This window comes from Xyrauchen texanus, chromosome 7, assembly GCF_025860055.1.
Source record: "Xyrauchen texanus isolate HMW12.3.18 chromosome 7, RBS_HiC_50CHRs, whole genome shotgun sequence".
Taxonomy (NCBI): domain Eukaryota; kingdom Metazoa; phylum Chordata; class Actinopteri; order Cypriniformes; family Catostomidae; genus Xyrauchen; species Xyrauchen texanus.
The window spans coordinates 3,645,136-3,659,085 of NC_068282.1; the positions used below are offsets into that span (position 1 = coordinate 3,645,136).

General features: G+C 37.9%; 1 protein-coding gene across 1 annotated transcript in view; it reads left to right on the forward strand.

The window, feature by feature from the left end:
• slc12a5a (solute carrier family 12 member 5a) overlaps positions 1-13,950 on the forward strand; it is a 217,604-nt gene that overhangs the window by 184,524 nt on the left and 19,130 nt on the right. Inside the window, 6 exon segments of the mRNA XM_052130177.1 lie at positions 854-972; positions 4,164-4,262; positions 4,367-4,486; positions 4,835-4,939; positions 8,984-9,152; positions 10,367-10,562. Of these exon segments, the coding sequence (XP_051986137.1) occupies positions 854-972; positions 4,164-4,262; positions 4,367-4,486; positions 4,835-4,939; positions 8,984-9,152; positions 10,367-10,562 (808 nt within the window).

Genomic DNA, 13,950 nt, shown 5'->3' on the forward strand with positions numbered 1-13,950 from the left:
TGCTCTCTTGATGGACTGTGAATGCAGGGCCACCACTGGCCAAATCGATGCCCCACGCAGAGTTCCAGGTGGACGGGGGGGAGTTCACGTTATATGAGCGCAAAGCGATCATCTATGTTCCGCAACTGCTTTCGGGTCCTTGAATAATGTATAATGTACGAGTAAGGGCAGCCGGTGGACGTAAGATGGGTAAGGGTAAGATGGTGCCCCCCTAGGGAGTTGGTGCCAACAGTCACTCTCCCTACACTCTCAAACTACTTATATATTTGTATACATCTGAATATTTTGCAATTAACTTAATATATACGATTTCTATATTTATAACCGACAATTTTAAATCAATAGGTTTAAAACTGGGTCAGGTGGCCTGGGAGGTGGCCACAGGACAGGGACACGTTCAGGAGGCCTGAGTGTCGGCCACAGGGCAAGGACAGATTCAAGTTCATCGTTTTTAATTTGATTACGTCATTCTCAATGCTTCATTCTCTCATTTAAGACGTTAAGTACAAAGTCTTGTACGTTTGTCTTTTTTTTTCCGATTTTCAAAAACGTTTTTTTTTTTTTTTGCTTCAAATCAAAGTTTGTGATGTTGTGATTCACCTCAGAGCTGGTTGGTTTTGTTCATGGCTTACAACCCTTTTATGAAGTACTTTATGGAATGAATGAAAAAAATGAATGGGAAAAATACTTCCGGAACAAGGACGACACTGTTGCACTCTATTGATGATTTCAGCCACTTAATGGCATTTCTGTGTGCGGTATGCATCATGTGACCACTGAGCAAACTGTGGGCAGTCTATGGGGCGTGCTGTCTGGTCTTCTGTATAACTGTGGATGTGTGTCTGTGTTACAGGTGTTTGGCCATGGAAAAGAAAATGGGGAGCCCACCTGGGCGCTGCTCCTGACCGCTTGCATCTGTGAGAGTGGAATTCTCATCGCGTCGCTGGATTCAGTCGCTCCGATTCTCTCTATGTAAGAGCTGTTGCACTTATAAACATACATTTAACCAGGACAAACATGCATAGCTCTGCCAAAAAATATACTTTTTTGGTTTTCCATTAAAAATATCGAAACATCCTTCAAACAAGACATCAAAGACCCTATAAATAACATTTAAATTTAGTCATTTAGTAGATGATTTTATTTTAGTTGACGTACAAATGGGGAACGTAACAAACAATTCTTCATTCAAAAGCCAACAATATCTGCAGTATCTCTCTGCCAAGTTCCAATAGTATTAGATATATCAAAATGTATTAATGTATTTAACAATATGTCTTTCCCTGGAAATGGACCAAAAATATTGATGTATTGATGTTACTGTCCCATCACTTTAATACCTCCCCAACTTCATATTTCAATAAAAAATACTTTAGATTTATTTTTTTGTGTTGTTGCATTCAATGTTATTATAGTTTTGAATTATTTATTTATTTCTAGTTTTAGTTGTTCTCACACTGTGATTTGTTAGTTTTTTTTATGCTAGTTTTAGTTTACTTTTAATTGTTTTCCACTATATTTAGTTTTTAGTTTAGTTTTAGTATTTTTAAGAGTCGCCAAGTTAACACATTAACTGAGACTATTTAGATATGTTTAATGTGTTAATTGTTTAATTAAGTTCTACTAATTTAATCTAATTTCACATTATATCTGTTTCATTCTGTTCTTTGTAATTTAGTGGCATTTTCATGTTTAATGTAACATTAATGATGTTTCAATTCATAATATACTGCATATTAAAAACAAGTGGTTATTGGTCATGGCTGTTTTTATTTGAATTTATTTGTTTTTGGAGCCATGCAATTTTATTTTAATTAACATTTAATTAACTTATTTAATACTAATGTTTAATTTGGTCATTTAATTTTTTAGTTAATTAAAATGTTTATTATCTCTTGTTTTAAGCTACATTACATTTGTTATATAAACATAAACTATCAAAACTAAAAAAATGTATATAATTTTGGGGGTCTGGGTAGCTCAGGGTAGTGAGTATTGACACTGACGATCAACACTGGAGTCACGAGTTTGAATCCAGGGTGTGCTGAGTGACTCCAGTCAGGTCTCCTAAGCAAACAAATTGGCCCGGTTGCTAGGGAGGGTAGAGTCACATGGGGTAACCTCCTTGTGGTTGTGATTAGGGGTTCTCGCTCTCAATGGGGCATGTGGTGAATTGTGTGTGGATCGTGGGGAGTAGCATGAGCCTCCACATGCTGTGAGTCTCTTCGGTGTCATGCACAGCGAGCCACGTGATAAGATGCGTGAATTGACGGTCTCAGAAGCGGAGGCATCTGAGACTTGTCCTCCGCCACCCAGTAACGGCGCCACCATGAGGACCTACTAAGTAGCGGGAATTGGGCATTCCAAATTGGGACAATAGGTGGGAGTGAGTAAAAGAAAAAATGTATACAATAATTTATATTTTTATATTTCATAGTATAATATTAAAAGTCTGTGTCTGCGACAAGACTAAAATAATAACATCTAGACATAAGGCATTTGTGAACTTCATATAGCAAAAAATAAAAGTTCATCAACCCCTGGGACTGGCTACGAAATAGTATTTTGCAATATTTTTATTCAAAATAATACTTTTTTCCTCCACAAATTAAATATTTCTTCATTTAATAAAGTAAAACTATCAATATCTCATTATTAAATAAATATCTTTCTCCAAAACATGTTTTCTTTTATTCAATACTTTGTGCAACTTCTCTTTACCAACATAACAGAGTCTTCTCTTAATATGCATAATGAGATTAAAGAACACATGGCAAGTGATCTGAGACCATTCCTCCATACAGAATCTCTCCAGATCCTTCAAATTCAATGGTCCATGTTGGTGGACTCTCCTCTTCAGTTCACCACACACATTTTCTATGGGGTTCAGGTCAGGGGACTGGGATGGCCATGGCAGAACCTTGATTTTGTAGTCAGTGAACCATTTTTGTGTTGATTTTGATGTTTGTTTTGGATCATTATCCTGCTGGAAGATCCAACCAGGGACCATTATAAGCTTTCTGTCAGAGACAGTCAGGTTTTGATTTTTCATCTGTTGGTATATGATAGAGTCCATGATGCCATGTATCCAAACAAGATATCCAGGACCCCTGGAAGAAAAACAGCCACACAACATTAAAGATCCAGCACCATATTTAACTGTGGGCATTAGGCACTACCCACCTCTGGTGTTTGCTGGTAAAAAGCTCTTTTTTTGTTTCATCTGGGAATAGATCCTGGTCCCGTTTGACGTTCCAGTAGTGTCTGGCAAACTGAAGACGCTTGAATTTGTTGTTGGATGAAAGCAGAGACTTTTTTTCTTGAAACTCTCCCAAACAACTTGTTGTGATGTAGGTGATGTCTGATATTTTATTTGAGAATTTCTGACCCAAGACCCATCTAAATTGTCCAATTCTCCAGCAGTGATCCTTGGAGATTCTTTGGCCACTTGATCAATCCTCCTCACCGTGCGTGGAGACAATATAGACACACGTCCTTTTCCAGGCCGATTTTTAACATCTCCAGTTGATTGGAACTTCTTAATTATTGCCCTGATGGTGGAAATGGGCATTTTCAATGCTTTAGCTATTTTCTTATAGCCACTTCTCGTTTTGTGAAGCTCAACAATCTTTTGCCGCACTTCAAAACTATATTCTTTAGTCTAACACACTGTGATTGATGATTAAGGGAATTTGGCCTGTGTGTTACATCATATTTATACCCCTGTGAAACAGGAAGTCATGGCTGAACAATGTAATGTTCCTAGTCACCCAGGTGCACTAAAACATGTAACATATTAATGGGAATATACTTCAGATATACAGTATTTTACTCATAAGAATTTCTAGGGGTGCCAATAACGGTGGCCAACATGATTTGGAGAAAAATATTTATTTAATAATGAGATATTTCTCCTCTTTCAATTATTTTACTTCAATTAAATGTTAGATTTTTGTAAATTTTTTAGATTTGCTCATATTTATCAAGGGTGCCATGGGTATATTTTTGGCCACCACTGTAAATGTAACTATTTTTGCACTAAGAACCAACACAACACAACATACTGCAATATACTTCATGATGTCATTTGTGACGCAGTCCGAGGCATCCGTATCTGTTTATTATCATACTTAACGGTTGTCTTCCCGTCTGTATCCCTGCAGGTTTTTTCTCATGTGCTACATGTTTGTGAATTTGGCCTGTGCTGTTCAAACTCTACTGAGAACGCCCAACTGGAGACCCCGATTTAAGTTCTACCACTGGTGAGTTTAAAAACCAGCCCATCCAGTGGATTACTGCAGGTTTACTCGACAATGTCTTTGAACATTTTAATTTCTGCTAATATTTGCTCTCTCTCCTCTGGTAGGACTTTATCATTCCTGGGCATGAGTCTGTGTCTCTCGCTCATGTTCATCTGCTCTTGGTACTACGCCATTGTTGCCATGGTGATCGCCAGCTGCATTTACAAGTATATCGAGTTTCGAGGGTAAGTGGATTGTGACCCGGCGGGTGGGAGGAGGGAAATCAAAGAAGATAGATTAGAATTGGGTTTTCACCGTTTGATCTGTCAGGATTTTAGATCCCTCATAATCCGACCGGGCAACAGCAGCTGAAATCTGCTACTTTTCTTTTTAAACACTTTTAAAGTCAAGCCGAACACTGACTAGAGTCTGCTTCCAGAAATGAAAGAGAACGGGCTAAAACTTGTGGCAGGATTTTGGAGTCAGGGTGTGTGAAAAGCTCTGTGTGTGTGTGTGTGTGTGTGTGTGTGTGTGTGTGTGTGTGTGTGTGTGTGTGTGTGTGTGTGTGTGTGTGTGTGTGTGTGTGCTGACAGGGCGGAAAAGGAATGGGGTGATGGAATAAGGGGGTTGTCGCTCAGTGCCGCACGATTCGCCCTTATGCGGTTAGAAGAAGGACCACCACACACCAAGAACTGGAGGTGAGTGTAAATGCTTATTTTAATGCCTCTTTTGTTCAGGCTCCCAAAACACTTCTGCCATTCCAGCAAATGTGTAAAAGTGCATTTAGAGAATTTAGCAAACATATATGGGTGTTTCTTCAACTTTGGTCACTTTTTGCACTCTGGAATTATGTTTACTTTTTTAACCCTTGTGTGACCTTCAGGAAATTTTCGTCTTTTTTTATTTATATATATATATATATATATATATATATATATATATATATATATATATATATATATATATATATATATTTTTTTTTTTTTATTATTATTTTAGCTAATGCCAATGGCATACATTTTGCCAAAGGTGTGTATTTTTGGGGGAATTTTGATATTTAAACCTCAGTTCCTATAATACATCTATAATACACTGTGTACACAAAATATTTCCCCATTGAAACCCATTCAAACTGCAATATCTGATCCCAGTGCCATTAAAGCATACAATTATGAATTCTGTGATATTATGCTTTCATTCTGGAGCCCTGGCTTCAAAATTGTAATTTTTAATATTTCCCACCAGATGACGCCATTTCTCATGTTTAGCCTATGGAGCAAATACATGCTTTTTCCCTATTTTCTGTTTGCTGTATTATGGCTCACTGCAGGCCAATTTAATAATGATGCAGCTAAAATTTTGTGGGTGTGCTGGTATGGATGCCAGAGTGTGTATTGAGAAATGTGTTTGTGTGTGCGTGCGTGCGTGTCTTTGTGTAAAAAACTAATTATGTAAACAAACTGGCATTTAAAGGGTTAAAATCCTGAAAATTAATTAATATTTGGCAGTTATGATCAGGACTGATGTTGTTTAAAAAAATTTACTCATTTAAAGTGGAAAATAATATTAATATATAATATTATTATGGCAGTTTTTGATGTGGACATTTTTGTCCTCTATGTCTAAGAACCTCTGAGTAACTTTTTTTTATTGATGCACAAGGGTTCATGTCTACTAGCAATGTCAAACAGTGTCTGTTCTTAAAAAAAACTAAATCCAACAGTGTCATTTGGTGTAATCCAATTACAAATGAATTACTTACAGTAATATAATTACTTTTAGTCAAAAAAAAAGGAGTGTAACATATAACATTTAAAATTCTTGTAATCAGATTACAGTAACAGACTTTGAATAAAGTTAATTACTTTATATTTTATAAGTGCATTATAGGGTTATGCTTATTTCTAATATATTATTTATGTAGAAGAATGTAAAAGTTTTAGAAAGTAACTTAAAAGTGAAGTAATTAGTAATGTGATTACTTTTTCAAGGAAATTATTAGTAAAGAAGTCAGATTAGAATTTTAGAGAAATAATTTGTAATTTGTAGTAGATTACAAATGGTTTTTTTTTATATTATTTTGACGGCTCAGACGGTTCTGGCCTCCTCCTTTCCCCATTTTAACCTTGTTACAGTCCAGTATTGTTTAATCACCAAAACCCATTTTAAATATCTATGCTAAGTTTCCATTTATATTGCAATTATTGATAATTGATTTGTGAGTAGTAGCCCCTAAGAAACATGCAAAAAACAAATAGTTTTCCTAAAAATGTATGTCCACATATGTGGACAGTGAGAGTAGGTTGTGACATTTTAAATAATACCAGGCTTTATAAAGTCAGACTTTTTTTTATAAAATTGTTTATGTTTCCAGGAGTGTTGATTATTCATGTTTTTGAGATGTTACAGTCATTACATCAGAAATTAGCATAAATTCATTCTTATTCAAAGTAATGACCAGCATCATCCAATCACTGTCAACCATGTTAAAATAAATGATTCATTATAAATGGTGAATCTGTGTACTGATGATGGCAATTGCGGCGTTTAACCGCGAAACACATGTTGAGTGATCCAAACATCATCTGCAGCCTGAAACTGAACTTTTGATCAGATTTTAGGAGTGAATGCACTCAAGGATGCTCCCTTACTCCCTATTTAGTGAATGACTTAACCTCCAGTTCGCTGTCTGTCTGCACTGGTCTCAGAACAGTTTGAAATGCATCTTATTTTCATAACTCCGTAGAAAGCCTCTGAAAGCAAATTTTTCCAGTTTTTGGATGTATCCATTTATTCTCAATATATAATGCACAGAAAATATTGGATATTTGAACTGAAACGGAGCATACAGTCTACAAATGTCGTCATTGTGTTTTAACAGTTTGCCGTTTTAAAATTGGATCAATTTATTGATCCAAAAAAATCCAGATGGACAAAATCAAGCCCACTGAATATTCATTTTCCTTGTAAATGTCTCAATATGGAAGTAAAATCCATTCTGAATAAGTTGCATGTTGTCTTTAAATATTAGATTTGTTTTAAAGGAATGTTCCAGGTTAAATACAAGTTTAGCTAAATTGTCAGCATTTGTGGCATAATGTTGATTTCCACAAAAATTTATTTAGACCACTGATCTATATATATAACTGGATTGCTTATAGAATTCTAAACTGCCAGCAGTAGGTGAAGCTACTGGAAGTGCTCTGGCGGCCATCTTACTATTCCCTACCGACAGAGGGCATCGCGGCATGTGCGGCGTTTAACCGCGAAACAACACTCACTTAAGGATGTAGCTAAAGTGCCCACAGGTTGTAATTTATACAGACTATTTACCTATTAAGCACACATTAGTCGTTATCCCCGTGTAGATTGGGCATAACGATCATAATCTTAATAATCAACAGTAAAAATACAACACCAAAGTGTATTAATACCCCTTTTTAAAGCAAAAGTGTCCACTAGCGACATCTGTTGATTGTTACAGGATGCAATGTTTCTCTGCCTTCATAGTTTAAACCTGTTGATGCTCTTTGTTCATAATGTTGACAAATTATACATCTTCATAATTTGCCAAAATTATTAACTCTTTTTTGACTAGATTGTATAGTAAATGTGAACTAATTTGGGGGGGTGCATGCAAGTTTTAAAGTTGTTAATAAAAACGACTAGCTTTATGTTGATATTGTAACTCGACAGTACCTCTTAAGAATAAATCCAGAAGAACCAAATAAAAATAAAATGTAAGTGTACACACACACACACACACACACACACAAGTTCATATGCCTGCAAAAAATATGTAAAATGTCTAGTTTCTGACTTCAGTTTCTTAAACTTGTTTCTATTGAAGTAACACGTGCGCCGCTGAACGTAATGCTGCTGCAATAAAGAGTAACATAACACGCTCACACTTAGAATAAGCAGGGGGAAAAAATGAGTAAAAATAAATAAATATTTACATATTTAGGAAGATTGCATTGTGATGCAGTGTATGCAGACTTAAAAAAATGTTTTTAATGTGACTGGATAGGTAAAACTTACTCACCAAAACAGACGATTTCCTATTGAGACCCATAGGAATACAGAATGTTGGGGAATACCAAGATGGCGGCGCAGTAGCTTCACTGTTGTGACGTCATGAGCTATCCAGTTATATATATAGATCAGTGATTTAGACTCGTTCCTCCTTTTAAAAAAATTTTAAAATCTGGGTTATAGTGAGGCACTTACAATGGAAGTGAATGGGGCCAATTTTTCACGGGTTTAAAGGCAGAAATGTGAAGCTTATCATTTTAAAAAAGCACTTACATTAATTCCTCTGTTAAAACTTGTGGATTATTTGATCTGTAATGTTGTTTAAATTGTCATTTTTACTGTCGTTTTAGAGTTTTAGGGTTTGTTGACATTACATCGTCATGGTAACAAAGTTCTAAAATTGGCTTTAACTTTTCTGTGTAAAGATTTTTGTATTATTGTATCACACTAAAATCATGTTTATACACATTCTTTGTTTTGTGGTTATACTTTTGAAAAAGTGAGTATTTTAATAATAATTAATATAGTAATTTATTAAATAGATAATAAGTAATTTATTTATTTATTTTTTTTTTAAAGAAAACGATGGACGGGACAATTTATTTTTGCGGTAATCAACATTATGCCACAAATGCTGCCAATTTAGCTTAAGTTGTATTGATCACAGAACATTCCTTTAAAGTCTGTCTCTTCTTCCCTCTCTGTAGGCCTCAGATATTAGTGCTGGTCAGTATGGACGCTGAGATGAACGTGGAGCAACCTCGTCTACTGTCTCTGACCAGTCAGCTCAAGGCTGGGAAGGGATTGACCATTGTGGGAACTGCACTGGAGGGAACTTACCTGGAAAACCACTCTCGGGGGCAACAAGCCGAACAGGTAACAGCATTTTGGGGATCATAGGCACATGCAATTTAGGGCTGAGCAAAATTTAGGGCTACCTTTGACAGGAAGATTAATGAATTGAATTGCAATTCAAAGAAATTCAACACAGTCACACAACAGAGGGACTTTATTAATCTAACACAAGGTTTGAGACAAACCAATACATAAATATGAGACATAAATATGATATATGAACGCAGCTTCACGATTGCTGTAGGAATGCCTATTGCAATTAATATGCAACCTATGTGGGGACTAGTTCTTTCAATTAGTCAAACGCCCACTTAGGCTTAAATGTTTAATGTTACTTGAATTGGTGATATTTTAGAGCATTTCTATCTTGTAGAAGGCTTTGTTTAGAAAATGTTAATAAAACTTTATTGTTCCATATTGTTTGGTTTTCTTTCCTAAGAAGTAATTAAATAAATACCTTTTGACAGGAAAAGAATATATAAAGAATACAATTATAGCACTTTCAAAATCTGCAATTAACTATGTAAAATGATATGATTAATCACAATTTAAAAAATGTAATCGACTGGGGAGGTCTGGGTTGGTCAGTGTGTATTGACGCTGACTACCACCACTGGAGACACAAGTTCAAATCCAGAATGACACCTAAGCAAACAAATTGGCCCGGTTGCTTGGGAGGGTAGAGTCACATGGTGTAACCTCCTTGTGGTGGTGATTAGTGGTTCTCGCTCTCAATGGGCACGTGGTAATTTGTGAGTGGATCACAGAGAGCAGCATGAGCCTCCACATGCTGTGAGTCTCTGCGGTGTCATGCACAATGAGTCACGTGATAAGATCCGCAGATTGACGGTCTCAGAAGCGGAGGTAACTGAGACTTGTCCTCCGCCACCCGGATTGATGTGAGTAACAGCGCCACCACGAGGATCTACTAAGTAGTGGGAATTGGGCATTCCAAATTGGGGAGAAAATGGAATAAAATAAATAAATAAAATGTAATCTACTCATTTTAGTAATAGTAGTAATATGATTTTTTTCGATATTGTTCCACTTTAATTTGAAGTCTGCGTAACTACCAGTAATTTCTGGTTCACCGTGGAAAATGTGTCTAGTTTGGCAGCTTACTTGGTTTTGAAGCATTGTTTATCACACTGCATTAAATACAATTTTTGGGGGGTATGATGCCATTTCCCACCTCGCTTACCTCCACTTTTTGACTTTTATCTCTGTTGTCGCAGTCTCTGAGGAAGCTCATGGAGAAAGAGAAGGTTAAAGGTTTCTCTCAGGTGGTTATTTCCTCCAACATGAGGGACGCCACTTCACATCTGGTCCAGGCCGGTGGTTTGGGAGGTCTTCAACACAACACCGTTCTGGCCAGCTGGCCACGCAACTGGAAACAGGCGGAGGACCACCAGAGCTGGAGAAACTTCATTGGTGAGGGAAAGAAGCACAATAACTTTCTGTAGGTGTGAAGGGTCTCAAAGGAGATCTAAGCTGTTGGGGGTGTTCACTGTCCTTTTCTGCATAACGCGGCGTCGTTTTGTGGTCCGTTCTGCATAATGCGGTGGCTCATTTTAGCTTATCGCGACCCATTCGGCACCTTAACATGGCCTGTCTGCCCCTGATTGGCCCCAAAGTGCGTCAGCCCACCGTGAAAATGCCCAGTATGCCAGATTATCAGTCCTGCCTAAACCCTAAAACTACCTTAAATCAATGATTTAACCAACCTAGTCTCCTGGAATGATATTAAAGTACATTGTCGCGTTCTACGTTTCACCGCAGTTTCCTGGTGAAATGAACACTAGAGGTGCTTCAACATCTGTGCATTTAATTCACTTTCATACAAATCATGACTACAACGACTCAAACGTTTATTTTTATTACTCACACACTGCTATGTTATAATATCGAAACACATTTACACTAACACATCATTTGAAATGTTTTCATTTAAATGCTTGTATAACAGTTCCACCTATATTTACACACTTGCACGATTTGTTTCCATGGTAGCTCACCTAATAGTGTTAGCTCTTATTTGCTTGTAGGACACTATTAGTCAGGTTAAGATAAAGTTTTAGGTAAGGGAGGTATGTTTTACTCATTAAAACCTCCATTTAAAATTCACCTTTAAAATCTCATCTGATTACGGCACCATTTCACTCGCTTTTGGTGCCCCCGCTGGACACTTCAGCAAATCGTGTAAAAAGGTACGCAGTTTTGTTTCGCAATAATGTTTCTACATTCACGTAATTTAAATGAGTTTAGGATGATTTAAACAACTTTAGAGCTCAACTAATACACAAGAAGTATTGTAAGTGCTTTCATAAAATTTCTGCCTTTAAACCCTCTGAAATCCATCCATCCATCGTCAACCGCTTATCCTGTGTACAGGGTCGCGGGGGGCTGGAGCCTATCCCAGCTAACATTGGGCGAAAGGCGGGGGACACCCTGGACAGGTCGCCAGTCCATCACAGAACCCTCTGAAAATTGGTCTTTTATTTATGTATTTTTTTGTCCCCAATTTGGAATGCCCAATTCCCAATGCACTCTAGGTCCTCGTAGTGGCGTAGTGACTCGCCTCAATCCGGGTGGCGGAGGACGAATCTCAGTTGCCTCCATGTCTGAGACAGTCAATCCGTGCATTTTACACGTGGCTTGTTGAGTGCGTTACCACGAAGACCTAGCGTGTGTGGAGGCTTCACGCTATTCTCCGCGGCATCCACGCACAACTCGCCACGTGCCCCACTGAGAGCGAGAACCACATTATAGGGACCACAAGGAGGTTACCCCATGTGACTCTACCCTCCGTAGCAACCAGGCCAATTTGGTTGCTTAGAAGACCTGGCTGGAGTCACTCAGCACACCCTGGATTCGAACTCACGACTCAAGGGGTGGTAGTCAATTTTTTCTTTTTTAAAGAAAAGGATTGACGAGTATTATTGAATGTATTATTAACCTGAATATTATTTTAAATTTCAGTTAAATCACACATACAGTGAGGAAAATAAGTATTTGAACACCCTGCTATTTTGCAAGTTCTCCCACTTAGAAATCATGGAGGGGTCTGAAATTGTCATCGTAGGTGCATGTCCACTGTGAGAGACATAATCTAAAAAAAATATCCAGAAATCACAATATATGATTTTTTTAACTATTTATTTGTATGATACAGCTGCAAATAAGTATTTGAACACCTGTCTATCAGCTAGAATTCTGACCCTCAAAGACCTGTTAGTCTGCCTTTAAAATGTCCACCTCCACTCCATTTATTATCCTAAATTAGATGCACCTGTTTGAGGTCGTTAGCTGCATAAAGACACCTGTCCACCACATACAATCAGTAAGAATCCAACTACTAACATGGCCAAGACCAAAGAGCTGTCCAAAGACACTAGAGACAAAATTGTACACCTACACAAGGCTGGAAAGGGCTATGGGGAAATTGCCAAGCAGCTTGGTGTAAAAAGGTCCACTGTTGGAGCAATCATTAGAAAATGGAAGAAGCTAAACATGTCTGTCAATCTCCCTCGGACTGGGGCTCCATGCAAGATCTCACCTCGTGGGGTCTCAATGATCCTAAGAGAGGTGAGAAATCAGCCCAGAACTACACGGGAGGAGCTGGTCAATGACCTGAAAAGAGCTGGGACCACCGTTTCCAAGGTTACTGTTGGTAATACACTAAGACGTCATGGTTTGAAATCATGCATGGCACGGAAGGTTCCCCTGCTTAAACCAGCACATGTCAAGGCCCGTCTTAAGTTTGCCAATGACCATTTGGATGATCCAGAGGAGTCATGGGAGAAAGTCATGTGGTCTGATGAGACCAAAACAGAACTTTTTGGTCATAATTCCACTAACCGTGTTTGGAGGAAGAAGAATGATGAGTACCATCCCAAGAACACCATCCCTACTGTGAAGCATGGGGGTGGTAGCATCATGCTTTGGGGTGTTTTTCTGCACATGGGACAGGGCTGACTTCACTGTATTAAGGAGAGGATGACCGGGGCCATGTATTGCGAGATTTTGGGGAACAACCTCCTTCCCTCAGTTAGAGCATTGAAGATGGGTCGAGGCTGGGTCTTCCAACATGACAATGACCCGAAGCACACAGCCAGGATAACCAAGGAGTGGCTCTGTAAGAAGCATATCAAGGTTCTGGCGTGGCCTAGCCAGTCTCCAGACCTAAACCCAATAGAGAATCTTTGGAGGGAGCTCAAACTCCGTGTTTCTCAGCTACAGCCCAGAAACCTGACTGATCTAGAGAAGATCTGTGTGGAGGAGTGGGCCAAAATCCCTCCTGCAGTGTGTGCAAACCTGGTGAAAAACTACAGGAAACGTTTGACCTCTGTAATTGCAAACAAAGGCTACTGTACCAAATATTAACATTGATTTTCTCAGGTGTTCAAATACTTATTTGCAGCTGTATCATACAAATAAATAGTTAAAAAATCATACATTGTGATTTCTGGATTTTTTTTTTTAGATTATGTCTCTCACAGTGGACATGCACATACGATGACAATTTCAGACCCCTCCATGATTTCTAAGTGGGAGAACTTGTAAAATAGCAGGGTGTTCAAATACTTATTTTCCTCACTGTATGTAACAATCTTCACAAAGTGAGCAACCATTGAGGATTAAATTTGGGTTTCTGAGATTATATCTACACCTCTTGCATCTGTGCAGGATTTAACAATCTGATTCATGCTCTGACAGCTGTGTTAATTCATTACATCATATGTGTTGTTACATCTAAACTGAAGTGCTGCAGGAGTCAGATACAGCAGAACAGAACAGCTGTTCACTTCTTAATGTGACA